General features: G+C 39.7%; 1 protein-coding gene and 3 non-coding genes across 4 annotated transcripts; 1 reads left to right on the top strand and 3 right to left on the bottom strand.

The window, feature by feature from the left end:
• Positions 1-884: 884 nt before the first annotated feature.
• On the bottom strand, positions 885-957 carry trnaa-agc. The gene has a single exon. It is a non-coding gene; the product is annotated as a tRNA-Ala (tRNA).
• Positions 958-5,695: 4,738 nt separating this feature from the next.
• trnaa-agc lies at positions 5,696-5,768 on the bottom strand. The gene has a single exon. It is a non-coding gene; the product is annotated as a tRNA-Ala (tRNA).
• A 2,034-nt stretch (positions 5,769-7,802) lies between these two features.
• Positions 7,803-7,875, bottom strand: trnaa-agc. Its single transcript has one exon. It is a non-coding gene; the product is annotated as a tRNA-Ala (tRNA).
• A 1,588-nt stretch (positions 7,876-9,463) lies between these two features.
• borcs5 (BLOC-1 related complex subunit 5) lies at positions 9,464-15,053 on the top strand. Its single transcript, XM_015399711.1, has 4 exons — positions 9,464-9,886; positions 10,033-10,176; positions 13,357-13,514; positions 13,597-15,053. Exons 1-4 carry the CDS (start codon positions 9,829-9,831, stop codon positions 13,828-13,830), a joined length of 594 nt encoding a protein of 197 aa, XP_015255197.1. The 5' UTR covers positions 9,464-9,828; the 3' UTR covers positions 13,831-15,053.
• The last annotated feature ends 269 nt before the right edge of the window (positions 15,054-15,322 follow it).

The following is a 15,322-nucleotide window of genomic DNA, read 5'->3' as shown; positions in this document are numbered from 1 at the left end:
GTTAAACCTTTTATAATTAATTCCAGTCCTGCTTAATTTAGAAACAAATGTACTTTTTTGGTCCTTTTCAGAAGGCAGTAGAACAGATCAGGTGAGAGAACAACTAGAAACAGTTCAATGTTATCATACAACACTGGATAATAGCAATTTGCTCTGGTTTATGTGTGAATGCAGCAAAAACAGGAAGAGACAGCAGAGACGGAGGAACAGGCCAGAATGAGGAGACAGAGATGGAACAAGAAGCTGGTGAGAAATGTAGTTCAATATTTTTTATACACAATGTCTTGTTTTCATGTTTCTGGGTCCTGTAACTACAGCATTAAACTTGTTCTGCATCAGACAGCCAGACTCAGGCCAACTTCTTACTGAAATCATCTCATGTCTAGCTTCGCCCCTGCTGCAGCTGCAGAGGCTCCCCTGGCTGGGATTTGAACTCTGGCTTCATTTTCAGGACTAACATTTGTAAGAGCAGTGCTCCCCCTGGTGGTGACTCTACGTGCTACATCTTCTTCACCGTCTTTAACTTCAGTGGCCCTGATGTCCTCTTCCTTACAGTTAGAGTTTGCTTACATTTCAGGACATAAGACATCTGGAGGAAACTCTTCTTCTTGAATATAATAAATGACAACATTAAAACATTTTAGCTGTAATAGTGTAGAAAAATGTAAAAGCTGTGGCAGCTTTCAGAAACCAACATGTCCTCATCAGTAGGTTTCCATAATTTGCTCATCTCAACTTTATGTATTTTATACATGTAATATTATATATATACATATACACTACCGTATGTTATGTATTCTAGAGTAATGGTTTATTACAGCTTATCTTTAAAGATGCCCCCAAATCCAAAGAAAAGTGTCAAATTAACTGTAGAAAAGGAAAACTGGAGGATGCGGGCATCGATCCCGCTACCTCTCGCATGCTAAGCGAGCGCTCTACCATCTGAGCTAATCCCCCTGTTGAGCAATTTCTCCAAAAAAGGAGAACTTACTCCCTGTGCTGTGCGTCAATGACATACGTCTTCTTGCACCCACTAAAGACAGTCTTGTGGTCCCACATGAGACACATTTGACCACAGCAGGGTCACCTTACCAAGGCCTCACACTTGAATTAGCAATTCTGCAGTATTACTCACTGTGAACTTACAACAATCACCTGATTGGCTGACTGTTGGCGAGGAACGGGTGGGATTGGTCACTGACGTAAAAGAAGGAAGCTCCAGGGCAGCTGATAACAATAGAAATAATGGTCGGTAGTGACAGGCAGTAAATAAACTCAGACAGAAGCTGGAGGTTATTTTCAGTCAGCTGATTGATTGATTGACTTTATTGATTTCACAGTGGAGAAATTTAGTTGTTACATCAGCTTGGAGGAATCCCGTCTGGTCCAGAGGCTTTCCTCTGTCTAAGTCCCTTCAGCTGGCCTCTCGAATGCATCGCAGTGACTGTGAGGGGGGAGGGAGCCATGGCAGAGGGTGTGAGTGGGTGGGGGGGTTGGTGAGAGTGGCAGTGAGGGTTGGAGACATGCAAAGAGTTGAGGAGAGGGAGGGGGCTGGTGTGAGGGTGGTCAAACTGTGAGCTCAGCACTATACTGTAGTCCCAGAAGTTGGAGTCCTGTGTGCTCATACTTTCAGAATATCAGATACAATATTCACTAACACAAAGAAATTTCCAAAAACAATATAGAATGGAGAAAGTAGGAAAGGAGAACACAGAGCCCATGTAACAGGCTGCTGCATGCTTGGCGCCATCTTGAGACTACTACTATTTCTTCTGTTTGTTCCAGTGCTGGTGAATTATATCCCAGCAAGAACAACAAATCACCTGGTAGGGAGGGGCCACAGGGGTGGCCAATAATTGGCTAGGGGGGCATGGTCCCCACTGTTCCCCCATTTAGATCCACCCCTATTTGACAATATTTAATTTCAAATAACAGCACAGTAGCATTGTTTAGCGGGGGAGAGGACTAATGTTGTGTTTGTTGCACATTTTGATGTTCTGATGAAAGAAACATGGGGCTAATATATATTCAAATATTAAAAACAGATGGATATTCTCCCACTCTGCAGAATCTGTTATTTCAATCTCTAATACGTCTGCTTTTTCTCATAGCTTCATCTGGTCTGTTCCTGTTTGGCTGTAACTCCATCCTGGAGAGAAATATCAGCTGCGCTGCTGCCATGAACGCCTTTGTTTATAGATGTTGGAGATCAGCCTGTTTCTCTGACTGTGACTGGCTGGATGTGCTCTCTTCATCCTCTAACATGGGAGCTGGCTCGTTGCTCGTCTGCCTGGCTGTGTGTTTCCTGGACGGGGCCGCCTTTTACACTTGCCTTTTGTATCTCTGCTTTTGTCTCCTTGAACCCCAGTCAGCCTCAGCAGATGGATGCTAACTGAGCCTGGTTCTGCTGGAGTTTTTCCTCTCTACTGTTGCTACAGTCATTCTTAGTGTGAGCAATTGCCTTTGAGTCAATGAGTCGATGCAATCAACTGGTTTTCCTGAGATAGAAAACTTTGAATCAATCTTACTGGATGATCTGGTGAACTGTAAAGTGCCTTGAGATGACGTGTTGTGAATAAATTAATTGAATTGAATTGTGTGTCTGCTGTTGAGCAGGCAGGAGTCTCTCTCAGTCGTTCATACACATTTGCGTTCTAAGCCATTGTGGCGGACACTCCACTCGGGGCCCCTCAGCGCATCTTTGTGGGTGCATCTCGCCTTTCATAGGCTGGTTCTCCTCCCGCAGCAGTGTGTCGCAGTGAGATTGTTGCAGATATTTTTGATTTATGCCCAATATTGAAGCGTGTTCTGTGTTGTTATTCCACGCCACAATGCAACAGGGACAATCAGGAACCAGCCGTGGGTCTAGATACGGCCGAGGCGTTGAGGAAGTGGGGGCAAGTTTGTGCAACCATGGAGGGACATGAGGGCGAAAAAGAGCGGGGATCCAGGTGGAAAAAGAGTCCCAGCGTTCTCACACTGGGAAACACGCATAGTGTAGAGTGGATGTAGATTTGACCAATCAGAGGCCTCCTGTCCGCTGCACTCTCTGAGGTCACCTACAATTTTGTAGAGGTGCAGCAGAGTGTCTGCAGAGAGGGCGGGGAAACATTTGCATTTACTGAAACACATGCAGACAAACTGGCTTCTGAGTATAAATCAGCTCTAACCCATCTCTCTTTTAGCCTTACAAAATTACTACAAGCGAAAATGATTTCACATGCACAAAATATGCAAATATTAATTGAAATGATGACCCTTAGAGAGGATTTTAGTTATTTATTCTTTGGATTTAAAACATTGTTTATCCAAAGCTGGTCTCGAACCCACAAACGTTTCTGACTGCTTTGCTCCTCCGCCGCTTTGCATAGGGCCTCCCAGGATAAAACATTATTTCATCCTTAGCATTAAAATTCTGTCTTATTTTTGCTGTTTAACACTGTTTCACTGCTTTGGAAAAACTTATCTTGAAACCTTTGGAATGTTGATATTGATATATGACAGCTAATAGTTTATATGTACCAGGTAAAATCCAGTTCAACTAGTGTAAAATGGCTCTTTTTAAATAAGATATACCTGAATCGTATAGCCTCTGGTCCAGAACAGCAGCTGGGTCCAGTGCTGTAGACCAGCCTCCTGAAAGCAGTCTACTCATTATCTGCAGCGACATGTTCCTCATTTCTGTTCTTCATGCTGTTTGTGTACTAATGCTTCCTTGCAGGCTGCAGTTGTTGGACCAGGATTTGGCCGAGTACCTGGTGTCCTTCCGCCAGGCTCTACCTGGACCAGCAGGGGGTCACAGAGGTCATCTGCCTGTGGTCGGTCTTTCCTGATGGGCCACACTGACAGCTATTGGTGGCCTGCTCTGAGTGGCAGCAGCAGTCACAGTGGGAAGCCTCTTCAGCATGTTTGCCTCCTACAGAGCCATGTTGGTGTTTGGCCTGTCCTTTGCCTTCTTGCAGATGAATTTTTTTCTGGTGAATTTTTTTTTTTTTTTACTGAAAAAAAGCTGTTGTGTCATGTGACCAAATTAGCTTATTTCATTGGCTAGAAGCTGCTCGACTCTTATCAAGTGTAGATTGCTTTGGCTTAAGTTCACTAGAAGGTCATCACATTTGCGGCTGAATTTTTGCAGCTGAATTTTTTTGCAGCTGGATTTTTTTCCTACTGATTTTTTTTCTGTTGAATTTTACCAGAGAAAATTGAGTGTAAGGAATTCAATGTCTAAAAGAAAAACCAGTGTTTAAAAAATAAGTGTTAAAAAAATTCAGTGTTTAAAATTTGGTGTTAAAAAAAAGGCAGATTCCAATGAAACTGTTTTTCTTCCATAGATCTGCATATAATCTGTGTAATAAATACATAAAAGAAAATGTAAAAGATTTTAACAAGAAAAAAAGCAGTATTAGGTATATTGCTGTTTCTATACCAACTGTAATATCATTTTTGTTTTTTGGCTCAGGGTAATGTCCATATTTCACCTCAGGCATTTATAATTAATAGAATTATGATCATTCAATTTTAATAACATTGTTATGTTAATTAGTTATTGAGGTCCAATCTGTCACATATTGAGGAGTTATAAAGACAATATGTTTAAACTTGGGGCTTGTAAAAGCAGTCCAGCTCCTGTCAACTACATGATGACAGCTCTTCAGCTTTCTCAGAGGGTTTCTATAGAATCCAGAAGGTGAAAAGTGATTGGTCCAAAGTAAGCCCAAAACTGGGACGTGATTGGTCCACAAGAAGATGAGGTGTTCACTGATTGGCTGGTTGGAGGCTGGGGCTAAATTTTTTATCTCTGTGTNGCTTAATTTAGAAACAAACATACTTTTTTTTTTGTCCTTTTTCAGAAGGCAGTAGAACAGCTCAGGTGAGAGAACAACTAGAAACAGTTCAATGGTATCATTTAACACTGGATAATAGTAATTTGTTCTGGTTTATGTGTGAATGCAGCAAAAACAGGAAGAGACAGCAGAGACGGAGGAACAGGCCAGAATGAGGAGACAGAGATGGAACAAGAAGCTGGTGAGAAATTGTAGTTCAATATTTTTTATACACAATGTCTTGTTTTCATGTTTCTGGGTAATTACAGCATTAAACTTGTTCTGCATCAGACAGCCAGACTCAGGCCAACTTCTTACTGAAATCCTCTCACGTATAGCTTCACCCCTGCTGCAGCTGCAGAGGCTCCCCTGGCTGGGATTTGAACTCTGGCTTCATTTGCAGGACTGACATTTGTAAGAGCAGTGCTCCCCCTGGTGGTGGCTCTATGTGCTACATCTTCTTCACTGTCTTTAACTTCAGTTGCCCTGATGTCCTCTTCCTTACAGTTAGAGTTTGCTTACATTTCAGGATATAAGACATCTGGAGGAAACTCTTCTTCTTGAATATAATAAATGACAACATTAAAACATTTTAGCTGTAATAGTGTAGAAAAATGTAAAAGCTGCGGCAGCTTTCAGAAACCAATATGATCTCATCAGTAGGTTTCCATAATTTGCTCATCTCAAGTATTTTATACATGTAATATTTTAGTATTTTATACATGTATTTTAGTAGTATTTTATACATGTAATATTATACATATACACTACCATATGTTATGTATTCTATAGTAATGGTTTATTACAGCTTATCTTTAAAGATGCCCCCAAATCCAAAGAAAAGGGTCAAATTAACCGTAGAAAAGGAAAACTGGAGGATGCGGGCATCGATCCCGCTACCTCTCGCATGCTAAGCGAGCGCTCTACCATCTGAGCTAATCCCCCTGTTGAGCCATTTTTTGAAAAAAGGAGAACTTATTCCTTGTCCCGTGCATCAATGACAGATGTGTTCTTACAACTTCTAAAGACAGTTTTTTGACAACAGCAGAGACACCTTACCAAGGCCTCACACTTGAGTTAGCAACTCTGCAGTGTTACTCACTGTGAACTTACAACAATCACCTGATTGGCTGACTGTAGGCGGGGAACGGGTGGGATTGGTCACTGACGTAAAAGAAGGAAGCTCCAGGGCAGCTGATAACAATAGAAATAATGGCCGGTTGTGACAGGCAGTAAATAAACTCAGACAGAAGCTGGAGGTTATTTTCAGTCAGCTGATTGATTGATTGACTTTATTGATTTCACAGTGGAGAAATTTAGTTGTTACATCAGCTTGGAGGAATCCCGTCTGGTCCAGAGGCTTTCCTCTGTCTAAGTCCCTTCAGCTGGCCTCTCGAATGCATCGCAGTGACTGTGAGGGGGGAGGGAGGCATGGCAGAGGGTGTGAGTGGGTGGGGGGGTTGGTGAGAGTGGCGGTGAGGGTTGGAGACATGCAAAGAGTTGAGGAGAGGGAGGGGGCTGGTGTGAGGGTGGTCAAACTGTGAGCTCAGCACTATACTGTAGTCCCAGAAGTTGGAGTCCTGTGTGCTCATACTTTCAGAATATCAGATACAATATTCACTAACACAAAGAAATTTCCAAAAACAATATAGAATGGAGAAAGTAGGAAAGGAGAACACAGAGCCCATGTAACAGGCTGCTGCATGCTTGGCGCCATCTTGAGACTACTACTATTTCTTCTGTTTGTTCCAGTGCTGGTGAATTATATCCCAGCAAGAACAACAAATCACCTGGTAGGGAGGGGCCACAGGGGTGGCCAATAATTGGCTAGGGGGGCATGGTCCCCACTGTTCCCCCATTTAGATCCACCCCTATTTGACAATATTTAATTTCAAATAACAGCACAGTAGCATTGTTTAGCGGGGGAGAGGACTAATGTTGTGTTTGTTGCACATTTTGATGTTCTGATGAAAGAAACATGGGGCTAATATATATTCAAATATTAAAAACAGATGGATATTCTCCCACTCTGCAGAATCTGTTATTTCAATCTCTAATACGTCTGCTTTTTCTCATAGCTTCATCTGGTCTGTTCCTGTTTGGCTGTAACTCCATCCTGGAGAGAAATATCAGCTGCGCTGCTGCCATGAACGCCTTTGTTTATAGATGTTGGAGATCAGCCTGTTTCTCTGACTGTGACTGGCTGGATGTGCTCTCTTCATCCTCTAACATGGGAGCTGGCTCGTTGCTCGTCTGCCTGGCTGTGTGTTTCCTGGACGGGGCCGCCTTTTACACTTGCCTTTTGTATCTCTGCTTTTGTCTCCTTGAACCCCAGTCAGCCTCAGCAGATGGATGCTAACTGAGCCTGGTTCTGCTGGAGTTTTTCCTCTCTACTGTTGCTACAGTCATTCTTAGTGTGAGCAATTGCCTTTGAGTCAATGAGTCGATGCAATCAACTGGTTTTCCTGAGATAGAAAACTTTGAATCAATCTTACTGGATGATCTGGTNTGATTGATTGATTGACTTTATTGATCTCACAGTGGAGAAATGTACTCGTTACATCAGCTTGGAGGAATCCCGTCTGGTGCAGAGGCTTTCCTCTGTCTAAGTCCCTTCAGCTGGCCTCTCAACTGCATCGCTGTGACTGTGAGGGGGGAGGGAGGCATGGCAGAGGGTGTGAGTGGGTGGAGGGTTGGTGAGAGTGGTGGTGAGGGGGAGGGTAGGTCTATGTGTCCTGGGGGTTGAAGACATCGGGAGCGTTTCCATAATTTGCTCATTTCAACTTTAAGTATTTTATACATGTAATAAATATTGTGTGTATATATATATATATATATATATATATATATATATATATATATATATATATACACTATTGTATGTTATTTATTCTATATTAGTGGTTTATTACAGCTTATTTTTAAAGATTCGCCCAAATCCAAAGAAAAGATTCAAACTAACCGTAGAAAAAAAAGAACTGGAGGATGCGGGCATCGATCCCGCTACCTCTCGCATGCTAAGCGAGCGCTCTACCATCTGAGCTAATCCCCCTGTTGAGCCATGTCTTGCCTAGTCGGCATTGGAGACAGTAAAGAGTGGAGGAGAGGGCGGGGGGTGGTGTGAGGGGGGTCAAACTGTGTTAAAAACCTGTTAAGCCCGTCAGCAGACTTGATGTCCCTGCAGCCCTGCTGGTGGTGTTCCTCTGCCCAAAGCTGGAGATGTTATTCAGACCCCTCCACTCATCTCTGACGTTGTTTTGTGCCAGTTGTTCCTCTGTTTTCCTCTTGTAGATAATTCATACTAGAGTGAGAACTGGACATACCTACTTGAATGAGTTTTTTGTTTGTACTAGGAAAGAGAAATAATGATATATATGAGGGTTGTGAAATAAAAAAGAAAATGTAGATCATGTTTTGATTGATTGCATTAAATATGCAATTCAAAGAGAGAAGATGAGGAAAGTAATTATGGAAAAAGGGAGAGAATGGAGTATTAAAGGAATTTTAGGGACAGATGGAGATGGGAAAGAATATTTGGTTATTAATAAAGCATTGTTTTTATTTTTACATAACACTTAAATAAAAAATAGATTAATAGTAGGTGGAACAATAGAGCTACACACTCATGTACAGTAGGTGGCGGTATGCACTTATAAGTTGTTCGCACCCCGCCAATCTAACAAAGATTTTTTTCAGCAGAAATGTTGGCAATTATTTTATTTATTTTGGCATTGCAATGGGTGTTACGTAGTTATCTGTTCAAATTCAATGTCTTGCTTAACAAGTATTATAAGTGGACAATCTGAAACCTGTCAAGATCTTTTAGATGAAGTTAGTTATTTGTTATATGGTATAAAACAACAAAAAATAAGTATTCAATTCACATGGGTTCCAGCACAAAAAGGAATTGTAGGTAATGAAAAAGTAGATCAGTTGGCTAAAGAAGCAGTTAAAGCAAGAGAAATTGAATATGATGTCCCATTAAGTAGAGCAGAAATAAAAGTAAGTATTAAAGATAAAAAAAATAATATATGGCAGGAGAGATGGAATTTAGAAGAAAGACGAAGGCATTTACATGAAATACAGAAGGAGGTAATCATAAGAAATTATAGTATAATGAGTATGAGAGAGGAAGTATGGGTCAACATGGGCATACTAGTTTAAATAGTGGTTTAAAAATGATAGGGAAACATCCATCAGGTGATTATTCTTATTGTTGGGAAACAGAAGGAGTAGAATATGTGTTAATTTATTGTAGAAAATATAAAAGAGAGGAAAGAACTGGAAAGGGTAATGGGGAGTACAGTAAATATGGTTAACTTATGGAAGCATCAATCACATGATATAGTTAATGCACTTATTAAGTATTTAAAAGACACAAAATTAGATAAAAGGATTTAGTATTTATGTGTGTGTGAGTGTATAAGTATGTATTTAATTTAGTTATTTTCTTAAGATTTGAAGATATATAGGATTTTTTTCCCAGAAAAACATCTCCGTCCAGTTGATGGCGGTAATACACATGTATATGTATAGTCTGTAAACTGCCATAAAAAAACCATAGAAGAAGAAGAATCTAACAAAGAAGAAGAGGATGAAACATCCTCAGCGGCAGGGGGCGGTAACGAGTCAAACCGTTCCTCCGAGCTTGGTATTTACGGAAGTGAAAGTAACATCAGCAGTTCAAGTCTTTTGTTTTTGATCTTCTAAACAAAACAAAAAAATCATATTGCAATTAAGGTTTATTAATATCAGAAGAAGCATCTTTATTATCCGCTGCGACTGAGCTTCCGTAGGAAGCCCCGCAGTTAACAGACTACCTGCTTCTGGTTCATTCAAGAGGAACCGGAGCAGGATGGAGGTGTTATTCTTTTGTAGTTCGAGTGTATTTAAAAACTTGTAACGCTTTGATCCACTCTGGCTTTTTATAATCTATATTTCGTGTTGTGGTCTCCGGAGGGGTGATTTAATTTAAAGAAAGGGCTGGTAGTCTGCTATTAGCAACATGGGTAACGAGCAGAGCGGAGATGCGGAACATAAACACACCGATTACAGCTCATCTGGTGAGATCCCCATCAGTTCCAGCATGTTTTAAGAACCAAACCAAAAACAACTTTCACAGTGAAGCATAACAATCAGTAAAAATCGATCTATTTATCTCGTTTGTCCTTCTAAATGAGTCATGTTGGTGGATTTTCTATCATTTTAGCGGTGCCTTCTCCGGCGCGGCACAAGGCGAAGATGGATGACATAGTGGTTGTGGCGCAGGGGACTCAGTCCATGAGAAATATCCACAATGATCCCGATGTGATCAAGCTCCAAGAGATCCCGACATTTCAACCACTTCTGAAAGGTAGGCTGCCCGCTGGTTACCTCACAATAAACTCAGATTAACCACCCAGTTTTGAGTATGTTTAAGAAAATATATGTCCAGAGACAGTTTCAGAGGAGGGATTGGTTAAAATTAGTGATGGGGAGATGAAGCCTCATGAGGCATTATTGACCCGTTTGGTCAAATTCCTTTTACGATCCCCACAGTTCATGAAGCCTCATGGGGAAATCTCTCCCCCTATTGGTGGACTGCAGAACTACAATTGGAAATAAAATCTGTGATTTTTTTGCAAATACTTTTCCCATTTAAGTTTCTTTGAAATTAGACTTAGACATATTTATTTGTCATTGTGTTTACACATGTGTAAAACAAAATTTAATTTAATTTAGAACAGCTCTGGACAATTTAATTTTTTCAATAGTGCAGCCTTGAAAAAATAGTAAACAATATATATAAACAGTAATATAAACAACAGACTGTAAATTTACAGTTCTAACATTTTCAGTTTTTTTTTCTTTATATATTATGACAAAATAAATGTAATAAAATACAAACATTAAATTGTTAATGATCGGTGTGTAAAATAGTGTATATTAGAAAAGAAAAATAATTTAAGGTACACAGTTTTACTGTAAAATAAGACAGTGAAAGTGTTTGTGCAAATTGGACAATGATGAGCAAAATAAATGGTGACCTTCATTTTTATTCAAACATAATAACTTTTCCATGGTTTTTGGTTTTAATCCAGTTGGGAGTTATGTGTTCAATCTATCTTTTGGCTAAACCAACCAATCTAATTTGGCAGTGTTTTTACCCAATCTACATTTTTACTATGGCAAACGAATACAAATTAGTCACATTAGCCAGAATACTTGTTAAATATATACGCAGCTTTCAAAAGGCTAAGGCAGGTCTTGAGAATAGTTGCATATCTTTTTAAATCACACTCGGTTTACCTTGATATCCTAACTCCAAGGTCAATAAATGCTTTCAGGACTCCCCTCTTTCATGTAATCACAGAAGAATATCTAAAATATAAATGTCTAATAGAGGGGTCATCTTTATGTCAGACAGACCAGCTACAAACCAGGATAATTATCATTGATGATGTGTGAGTTTATTACACCTCAATATTTTATTTTTTTTATTTATTTTATTTATCCTTTATTTAACCAGGTAATACCCATTGAGATTAAAAATCTCTTTTGCAAGGGAGACCTGGCCAAGATAGGCATCAAAATTACATCACATCATTACATACGTATTAAAGACACACACATAAAAGCCAAATATGCACTTACAATAAAATTTCAATTAAAACATTGACATGTGAGGGAGTCTAACTCAAAACATCTAATTCTCAACTTAAAAGTATTCAAAGGAACCAATTTACTAAGTTTCATGTTATTTTGCAGCAAATTCCATGTAAAGGGAGCAGAGTAAGCAAAGGCCTTTTTACCCAGCTCAGTACTGACACGTGGGACAGAAAACAAGACAACAGCCTGAGAACGGAGAGAGTAATGACCAGTACTTTTTTTCATAAGAAGTGAACATAAATAAGATGGAAGCGCACCAAGAATAGCCTTATATATAAATATATACCAATGACAAAGCCTCCGTGTAGCCAAGGCAGACCACCCTACACGAGAATACAGCTCACAGTGATGGGTGCGAGCTTTACAATTAGTAAATCTCAATGATGCGTGATAGGCTGCGTCTATCATCTGCAGGCATTGAGCAGATGAATGCATATATAATATATCACCATAGTCCAGCACAGTTAAAAAAGTGGATGCCATATTAGCTGCCTGTTGCGTGTCAGAACTGATGTTTTCCACAATAGTTTATCTAATTAAGACAGAAAGATTTGGAAATGGAATGAGAGCGGTGTCCTTCAGCTAAGAACAAAGTGTAATATTTTGATAAGGCTGGAGCCATGAATGTCTCCTCATCTGCTAAAGTGCATGGTGTAATGATGTGATGATGTGACAGACTGGAGATGTATGAAATGCCTCTTTAACTGTTTATCGGGGCCACTTCCTGAGAGGTGAGCAGTTGAATTCTGTAAATTCTAAGCAACTTCTCTGACCTGAGTAAGATTAACATTTATATCAAAATCTGTTGTCATGTCTCCTGATTATTTAATACATGTAAGTTATAAAGTGTTATTTAAAGAGTTTGTCACAAATGATCTCTTTTCAGGAAAAAGAACCGGAGAGATAGGCTCTGTGTCTTCACCTTGAAGCTCTATCTTTAACAGGCCCTTGGCTGGTCCTCTAAAATTCCTTTTCAAACATTAATCTTTGTACTAAAATGTTCTTTGTGTCATAATTTGTGGACATTAAGATCTAAAGAGAAGCATCATCTCCTGGTCAGACCCTGTAATTCAGTGAAAGTGTGGAGTCAGAGTAAAAAATATGCACGTCTAGGAGAAGGAGGGGGGTCACTCCAGTGGCTGGAAGTTGGAGGGGATTTTGCTGGGAGTTTCATAGAAGTTGGCTGCCCTTCGGCTGGACTTTGACTGGGACGGGCCATTTTGAATTGCTGCTACTGTAGATTGACCTGAGGGCAGAGATTTAATCTGAGAAACTGGAGACAGACCCGCTGTTACTCTGGAGGAGGTGGAGAAAGTCCCAACTCAGGAGGATTAGGTCAGCAATTAGTGGTGGTATTAATTAAAACCACTTTCTAAAAAAGAAAAGCCCTGCAATCGTTTAGTTCAGACCAAAACGTGACATTTGGTTTACACACAAGATGACAACCAAACCCCTCCCTGATTAACAGAATGTATGGTGAAACATGGTGGTGGCAGAGTCATACTGCGGGCTCTCTTCAACAGATGCAGAGAGTGGAACAAATTAATAGGAAGGTGTTTTGATTAGAGATCGACCTTCCAATTTTTATTTTAAGGTGGATGATTTTGCATCAGGCTAACTATTCCCTGATAGGAGCTGTTGATATTGCTTTTCTTCTTCCCTTTAAATGATAAATGAAACAATAATAGATGTTACACAAGTCTCTGTTGAAACAAGAAATACAAATTTATTAAAAAAATCAAACAAAACAGTAGAGTAATGGAACCATTGGACCATTGAAAGGTGACTGAAGACTTTAGCAGGTGTATTAACACTATCATACACCTTTAGATGTTTCTGGTCCTCTTTGATTAAAACAACTTTTTGCTTGTTTTTCTCTCCACAGGAGTCCTGAGTGGTCAGACGTCCCCGAGCACAGTTTGTCTGGAGAGGCTGGACCCCGCCCAGGTTCTGCAGCTCTGCATCCGATACCAGGACCACTTGCATCAGTGCGCTGAGGCCGTGGCCTTTGACCAGAACGCTCTGGTTAAAAGGATCAAAGAGGTTTGTAGTTCACTTAGAAGGGGAGGAATTTACAGACGGTCAGAATCATCAGAACATTTTCAATCTCATCCAATCCTTTCAGATGGACTTGTCGGTGGAAGCCCTGTTCAGCATAATGCAGGAGCGTCAGAAACGCTACGCCAAATACGCCGAGCAGATCCAGAAGGTCAACGAGATGTCGATGATCCTGCGCCGCATCCAGATGGGGATAGACCAGACGGTGCCCCTGATGGAGCGCCTCAACAACATGCTGCCAGAGAGCGAGCGCCTGGAGCCGTTCAGCATGAGGCCAGACGGAGAATCGGCCTCCAAGTAGCTGGCTGGAATCAAACCCTCGTGGACTCGCATTTTAATTTACTTTATTGTCAGATGGAACTAGTAGCATTACATAGCAGCGTCCAGATGCTTTCCTTCGCACAGAAGGGAATGGTGACGTTTTTAAACCTTCCTCATGGATAGAAACCCCATAAAATCATGTTGGGGGGGAAAAAAAGCACTGCTGAAGAACAGATACATTAATTTTCTTTGTGGATCATGTTGCTTCACAGATCCGGGCTGCAATCTGCCTGAAAATGTTGTGGGCTTGATTATGGAGTGAGTTTTGTTACATTTTTGTTGCTGCAAGCAAAGAACACGTATTTTTGTAAATGGAAATTTGAAAAAACACATTTTGAAAAAAATAAAATAAGCAGAAAAGGTAATTTAGAAATTTCACGTTTGAATCAAAAAATGGTTTTAAGAGTAAATTTGCTGTTTCTCAGATGTTGTCTTTTTCAAAGAAAAAGTTACAGATTTTATAGTTCTGTTTTTCAGATTGAGTTTTACAAATTCTACTGTTTATAAACTGTGTTTTCACTTCAAGCCCAATGCAAACACTGATGCACACATTGACATATGAAAATGTTGCTAACGTCCAGTAGACCAATAACAATGTTTTGTTTGTCCTTCACTCCTCACTCCAGAGGAAAGCCTGTCCAGAGCAGTGAAGAGGATGGCATCTGTAAAACATGCAAATAGAAAATAATGCAATTAGTAAAACTCAATATGTACAACAGAAATTCACAGAATTAAATCTATAATCTGTAAAGAGAAAACAAATTGAAAAATAAACTTGGAAAAAATAAAATGTGAAATATATTGAAAAAATAAAAGCTAAAAAAGACAGCAAAGTTACTTTCAAAACCTTTTTATTCGATAATTATTTTTTTCTGGATTGCATTTTTAAGTTTTAATTTACAAACTTTATTTTCATTTAGATAGCGTGTTCTTTGCTTGCAACGATAATGGAACGAAACTCCCTCCATAGTAACTGAGAACGTCATGATGGACATGAACCAGATGTTTGCTTATAATGAACTCATTGAATTTAACTTGAATGGTTTTATATGAAGTTGTTTGCTCTCAGAATTATATGGAGCAATAATGATAATGCCTTTGCACATTTAATCAACCCCAAGGTAAATATAAAACATTAAACACAAAGATCTCCATCCATGTTTTAAGCTCTCATTAAAACACATTATTATTTGAAATAGTTGTATTCCTTTTTCACTGATACTCCCGCTCCTCAATAGGTTTAAATGTTTTTTTTCCCACTTAAAAATTAAGTTAATTGAAATACTGATTTATGTATCAGCTGAGCTCTTCATTTAAGCAAAAAATACAAAACAAAAGAAATCTGTAGGACAAAAGCTGAGACCAACTAGTTGAAGATGATTCAAATGGAACATCTTTTATCTAACTAGATCCAGTGGGTTTACTCATCCTCCCTAACAGGACTGAAAGGAGTGGAGTCACAGTGCGTTCCA

Source organism: Cyprinodon variegatus, unplaced genomic scaffold (genome assembly GCF_000732505.1).
Source record: "Cyprinodon variegatus isolate N-32 unplaced genomic scaffold, C_variegatus-1.0 Scaffold1042, whole genome shotgun sequence".
NCBI classification, from domain to species: domain Eukaryota; kingdom Metazoa; phylum Chordata; class Actinopteri; order Cyprinodontiformes; family Cyprinodontidae; genus Cyprinodon; species Cyprinodon variegatus.
The sequence above is the reverse complement of the archived record's forward strand: the minus strand, read 5'-3'. Positions and strand labels throughout refer to the sequence as shown.

What these genes read in the sequence shown, in the direction of transcription:
- borcs5 (XM_015399711.1), top strand. Translation starts at nt 9,829, where the DNA reads ATGGGTAACGAGCAGAGCGGAGATGCGGAACATAAACACACCGATTAC. An exon ending in CACCGATTACAGCTCATCTG is followed by an intron (nt 9,887 to 10,032) that starts GTGAGATCCCCA and finishes CTATCATTTTAG; the next exon opens with CGGTGCCTTCTCCGGCGCGG. An exon ending in TGGTTAAAAGGATCAAAGAG is followed by an intron (nt 13,515 to 13,596) that starts GTTTGTAGTTCA and finishes CAATCCTTTCAG; the next exon opens with ATGGACTTGTCGGTGGAAGC.